The sequence below is a fragment of the Microtus ochrogaster genome, linkage group LG5 (genome assembly GCF_000317375.1).
Source record: "Microtus ochrogaster isolate Prairie Vole_2 linkage group LG5, MicOch1.0, whole genome shotgun sequence".
Taxonomy (NCBI): Eukaryota; Metazoa; Chordata; class Mammalia; order Rodentia; family Cricetidae; genus Microtus; species Microtus ochrogaster.
In genome coordinates, this window is record NC_022031.1 from 5,445,621 (window position 1) to 5,452,349 (window position 6,729).

The 6,729-nt window shown below is 34.8% G+C and overlaps 1 protein-coding gene across 8 annotated transcripts in view; it reads left to right on the top strand.

Moving 5' to 3' along the window:
* Ralyl (RALY RNA binding protein like) overlaps window positions 1-6,317 on the top strand; it is a 781,615-nt gene extending 775,298 nt beyond the window's left edge. For all 8 annotated transcript variants that reach the window (XM_005361821.2, XM_005361822.2, XM_026786636.1 and 5 more), the window contains one exon: window positions 5,380-6,317. In XM_005361821.2, coding sequence (XP_005361878.1) covers window positions 5,380-5,397 — 18 coding nt within the window. In that variant the 3' untranslated portion in view covers window positions 5,398-6,317. The remainder of the gene's footprint in view (window positions 1-5,379) is intronic.
* Window positions 6,318-6,729: the final 412 nt, after the last annotated feature.

Here is a 6,729-nt window from a genome sequence, read left to right on the forward strand (position 1 = left end):
CCATTTCTTAGTATTAGACGTGAGCCTGGGCTTACCCAAATACTCAGTCATACCACTCTCCTGTGATATTTCGTTCTTGCTGCAAATTCAAAAGCAAGTTACTTTAGAAGAGCCAACCAATCATGTACCAATTCATCAGATATTTAAAAGTCATTTCTGATAAATATTTCTTATAATAAGTGGATTTTATTCAGAGATATCACAGTAGTATAAACTAATACAGAGTGGCATAAAATTCAGAAGGTCTGATTCTAATTTTTCGGTCATATTGATAGCTAAATCTGCCTGGTCTCTGTCCTGAGCATTCTCTTCCCATTGGTAAAATTTAGACACTAGGGTTCTACGTTTTTATTGGAGAACATGCATTTAAAACAGATTTGGCTGTGGTTAAATATACTTGGGTTGCCGATGTATCTATCTGTAGTAGCGTGCCTATCAGAGGCCAGGCTCATGTCTAATAGTAAGATATATTTGTGGACAGTTGTTTGATGAACACAACTAAACTTTCCTCCAAGACTCTCTGGATTTTCTAATTGACACACTCTTCATTTGCCTGATTTAATAATCATTGGTTATATTTTAGTCATGTCTCAAATTCCTACAATCCCACTGCCCTTCGTGATAAATTTCATAGCATACCCTTGTGTACAGTGTTGACAAGGTACTTATTACTGTTATATATGTACCAATATTATCTAATTTTTCTTATTTTTTTGCCTTTAAGGATATTGCAAAGACAATATAAAATATCTGATTGTTACACATCACAATTTAGAAAGATAAACATTTCTCATAAATGATAATTCATAAACTGTATTTTAAAGTATTATTTCTTTTGTGGTAAAACTTTATGTAAGTTGTAGTTTTTCCAATTTTACGGTATTGCTTCATTTCAACAAACATGAATACATGGGGCTTAAAAGTAAACAAACTTGGTTTGTGGTTCATGCTGTCTTCTTCATCTTAGTAAAACAGAAGAAGAATAATACAGTCTTGTTAGAGTGATTTCCTGTGTCATTTTCAGAAATAAAAGCAAATGAGCGTTGGAAAAAATAACATTTATCATCAAGCGAATTTGTTTTAAAAGCCTTCAAGCTTCCATACAGCAGGAAGATAAATTACCCACTATTCAAGAGAGCACAATTAGTTTTACATTATACTAAACAAACGAATTTCACAAATGGCCATTTACCTGAAGGAAAAGAAGGCATTTAGAATGTCACAGCTTATTCCTTTCTCTCTAGGATATTAGAAATCAACAGGAAGCCTTTCTCACATTTGAATTTCTATAAAATCTTTGAGAATAATTTTTCCATTATTTAATGAAAAAAAATTTTATTCAAGTCATGTTTCTATTTTATACTCATGATAGACTTTATAAATTTCTGGAAAGATTTCAATATATTGTTTTCAAGACCTCTTTTCCTCTTTTCTTCCCCCTACAGTCATCATTTTACAAGATCATTTATAATTAAAGAACAAAGGAGGAAATAAAGAAAGGTATAAAAAGCATAAGAGAGAATAAACAGCAGTCTACAACTTGGTGTTTTCCTTTCTAATAAAGTGAATGATTGCCAGATGTGCAGGACAGTATGCAAATATTCTAAATCAAAGTGATATCTCAGAATTTAATATGAAAAAATACAGTCAATGGAAACTTTACAAAACAGCTACAACATTAATTACAGCATTTTCCATCTGTAGTAAGAAAATAATTAAGACTCTATGACAAGAGGGTGATTGCAGCCATTTCAGCTCTACTAGCTCCCTCCTGCATGTAGTTTTTACCAATCAGCTGTAGTAGTAATTGGAGCAACAGGGCTGCGTCCCCAGCACCCCGGCCACCTAGTAGCTTATGCCCTGAAATAATTACATGGACACTGTATTCTTTTAAACACTGCTTGGCACATTAGCTCTAGCCCTTACTGGCTAATTCTGATATCCCGATCAACCCATCTCTAATAAACTGTGTAGCACTGGTCTTACCAGGAAAGATTCAGCATGTCTGACCTGGCGGCTTGCTTCATCGCGTTCGTCTGTCCAGGACAAGGGAGCATGGCCTCTTCTCCAGAGAGTAGAGCAGTTGAGTCTGAGCTCACTTCCTCTTCCTCCCAGCATTCTGTTCTGTTTACTCCACCCTCCTATGTTCTAACCAATAAAATGGGCCAAGGCAGTTTCTTTATTAGCCAATGACCTTATTTCATCAATCAGCTTCTAATACTACAGTGCTTGATTTTTGCATAATAGCATTCATCTGGGGGTTAACTCACATTGCTTAAGGTATTTCTTCCAAAATGATAATTTCTCATTTTGGTATTTACTTACAGATTATGTACAAAACTTCGTTTAGTCCACACAAACAATAGTATATAATTTTGAATCATGAGTTCAAAATATTGTGGTTTTATACCATAATTGATTCCTCCTATACATGTGTACATCCTAGAATTAGATTAAGAAAAAATAATGAATGTTTTAATTTTTAAATACATGTTTAAGATGCATATGCTATAGATTGAGCAATTAGAAACAAAAGGAGATAATTAAATATATATTTTATATAAAGATATAAAGATAGTATCAAAATGCATTCGTGTCATATTCCTGGATTGTTGTTTTCTGCAGATGCAAGTTTTATTAACACTTGTTTAATTTTAATTACATAAGATATACTATAGCTGAAAATCAAAATTGAAATACATTATTTTAAGATAATACATATAAATGCATCAAGATCCACAAAGCATTTGTAAGAGTCTTTGAATAGTAATTTGGCACCCAAACCTTGTAAATATAATTTGTAATATAAAATATTTGGTTTCTTATTTACTGGTACTTTATTTGTCTGTTTTGACAAACAGTCTGTTTTTTTTAATGAAAAAGTTCCTAATACCTAATATATTAAATATTTTAGTATGTCCTACCTTCTTTAGACTTTCAACATAATAGCCATAGTAAGAATTCAGTAATAAGAAAAAAAAACCCATAAAACAACAACAAAATAACCTGAAGCCCTGTGACTCAATCAGGTTTTCAATGGACATTCTAAATAAAAATTCACCAGACCATTACTGTAATGGATTTGCTGCTGGTCCTGAGAGCAGAGAGGGCAGCGGTCCTAGAGCAGCCAGTCCTGGGCTCACCATGCAGCAGGTCTCCAAAGGTGACTTTTCCTCTGGGCGTCCCCGGGGCAGACAAATAGGCACACCATGCAGATATGTTTGCTGCGAGCTGCCGGGTCCCGAAGGTAGCCAGTCCCAAGCAGGGACGGTGCATACGACCAAGCAGTAGCTCTCCATGTGACTGTGGCCAGTGGGGAAGAGAGATGGATAAACATACCATACAGAGATACAGAGTAAAGTTAGACATTTATTATGTGGATTATGGAGGGAAAGCAAAAGGGGGAGAAGGGGAAGAAAGGGGGGAGAGGGAGAGAGAAGGAGAGGCTGACTTTCCGAGAGAGGGGACAGGAAAAGAGAAAGTGGGGCTCTGAGGCTGCAAGCAGGAAGGGAGTAGGCATGGCTTGTCCCTAAAGAGACAGAACAATCATTACAATTACACTACATTAAATATTTATGGAAAAAAACTTTGACAGCATTTTTCTTAATATAAAATTATTATCAGTATCATTTATGGTCTAATAAACATTTTATATGTAATTGCCTCTCACAGGGCTGGCATTACTTTTCTTGTTGTGTTCATTAGCATGAAGGATGAGCAGGATGACAAAGAGAAATTGCTACCTAGGTCCACTGAGTTTAGTTTAAAGATGACTGTGTGCCAGACAAATCGGCCTCTGAACACATCCAGGCACTTAGTATCACCTAAGTGCCAAATTTAGTCTTGTCCTTGTTGTTGGCACATATATAATTTTTCCATCAAAGATCTTTGAAGATTTTGGGAGAACAGCAGGTCTAATTTTTTTTGTTTAATTTGGTTCCCTTTCTTTTGAAAAATATTGTAAAATCGATGTAATTTATAATTATTTTGAAATTAGCATCTAATAAATAAGGAACCTTTGGAACACCTTAACATTTAACAATAACAAATTTGTATTGAACCATTAACCACAATTATAAAATTATATAAAATTAAGCATAATTATATATTAGGCATTTCAATTCAGTTGTTAATACAAAAATTTTAAATTAAAATTAGGTGATCTGTTTAATTTTAAAACAATTTAAGTTTTAATTTTAAAACTGTTTAAGTTTATACTCCATTAAGTTTCAGTAAGTCCTCCTAATTAACTACACTGAAACATTTTTTAAGTATGAAATTATACAGAGCCCAGATATATCTTCAGAATGAATCACTAACTAAGACAATGTGTCTATAAATTTTATAACACTTTTTTCCAATTGTGCCATTTCTGAAGTTCCACACAATTTATTTTGGATGAAGTTAATCACACTGAAGTTAATAAATAAATTTATTTATTTATTTTTATTTATTTATTAAAGATTTCTGCCTCCTCCCCGACACCGCCTCCCATTTCCCTCCCCCTCCCCCGATCAAGTCCCCCTCCCTCATCAGCACGAAGAGCAATTGAAATCCCAAGGTCCAAATCAGGAGCAGAAGGACAGAGAGCACGAGCAAGGAACTCAGGACTGCGAGGGGTGCACCCACACACTGAGACAATGGGGATGTTCTATGGGGAACTCACCAAGGCCAGCTGGCCTGGGTCTGAAAAAAGCATGGGATAAAACTGGACTCTCTGAACACTGCTTATATAGTAACAGTATCCTAATACACTAATCTTTGAGTCCATATGCTACAAAGGACAATTCAGTCTCACACACTGACAAGGATTTCATGAAATGTGCATTTATATATGTGGGGCCAATAAAGGCTTTTAGATCTCTTTGAATCAATGTTTCTTGATTACTGTGTTCTTATCATTTGTATCTTTGATGCTTCTGTGAATGGCTTCATACTCACCAGTATATGGGCAGCACAAATTAGATGTGAAAGGATCTACACAAAAGAAGGAAAGGAAGGAAAGGCAGGAAGGCAGGAAGGCAGGAAGGCAGGAGGGAAGGAGGGAAGGTGGGCAGGAGGGCAGGAAGGAAGGAAGGAAGGAAGGAAGGAAGGAAGGAAGGAAGGAAGGAAGGAAGGAAGGAAGGAAGGAACAGAGGCAGGCAGAAAAATAGTATGGGGGTAGTCCTTCTTGGAGGAGTGACAGGAGGCTTAGGGGTTAATATGATCAATCTGAAAGAATCAACAAAAATACTGATTTAAAACATATATGATCTAAAGTCATAGTTACTGCTTTAGTTTTTTCTTTATTTACTCCTCAGATATAATTTGTATACCCACATGCTAAAAACAACAAACCACAAATGTCTGCCTTTTTCAAGTAATTTTTTCTCTTTTCAGTTTCTACAGATAAAGTGATCTGAAGTTGTATACAATATTGTAAAAGAAGAAAAAGAGGCTGTGACATGCGGAGAAATGTCAAAGGTGGTTTCATTCTGAACAGCAGCACCTCCAATTCAGTTTATATAAAGCCCCAGTCATATGGACCATACTGTTCACTTTTAGACATACCATTTTTTATGTGTTAAAAGCTGTAAAATTGTCATTTTATGGTTTACATTGTAAATGTGTTTTCCCTCTTTTTAATTATGTTTTGTAAGTCTTAAAGTGTGAAGAACATTAATGAATGGTGAGAGAGACACTGTATACAAATGTATATTTGTAAAAGCTATTTTTATGATTAGCATGTGTCATTGTTGATCACATAGTCACATAGTATTGCAATTCTACATTTAAAGCTTGTTTCCAGCAATGTCATATGGAGAATATACATTGTATGCTAGTTTCTATAATTTATTTTCTATTTATAGTTTAAGGTACTTTAGACTATGAGGAAAACTATTTGGAAAAGCTATATTTCTGCCCTTTATAAGCACCATTTTATTAATAAAAGAATGCCCTTATTTCAGAAGTGATGCAACCATTTAAGGACATTGGTTTGACCTGTGAGCATGCTTGGCACTAGTGAGCTGAAATGATCCAATAATCACCTCTTACTTGAGACTGACTGTGAAATTCTGCAGACAGTTTTCAGTATTTGAAAAGATGAGAAGTAGACTAATAAGAAAAAGACTGTCTTGTCCTGGGATCCCAAAATTTCAGTTAGTGCACACACCCATCATCTCATTCCCTAGTCTTCAGAATCCTCTATTCCCAAGCATTGTATTTTCCAAAATCTCTTGGCTATTGTCTTGTGCAGTGGAAAAGGGAGAGACCATCCCTACAGGATTTATGCACATTCAGCACATAATTTCTTAATAAATACTGGTTCTTTTAAAAACAAATTGGTGTGTCCTTTGTCTTTTTGTGTCATTTTATTAATATTCAGTGTGAACAGTTTTCATCTCTACAATGGGATAAAACAAGTCAAATAATAAAAGCAATCCAACCACACTTAAATATGTTTTGTGTCTGTTCAGCATACTCCCTATAGCATGCCTGTGTTTGAAAATACATTTACTTGATGTACAAAAGAAAGTTAGATGATCCTCCGTTCTTTACCAAAGTCACCATTCAAATCACATTTCAAGAATGTCTATTGCTCTTCCAAGTATTTAAAGATAAGGATATAAAGCAATCCACATCATCACAAGGTCTTGCTTTTCAAACAGGCCATACATCTGAAGGGAGATAATTTCATTGTCTTCATTAAAGAATCCATGACAACACCCATCGAAATTAGTTTTCCAC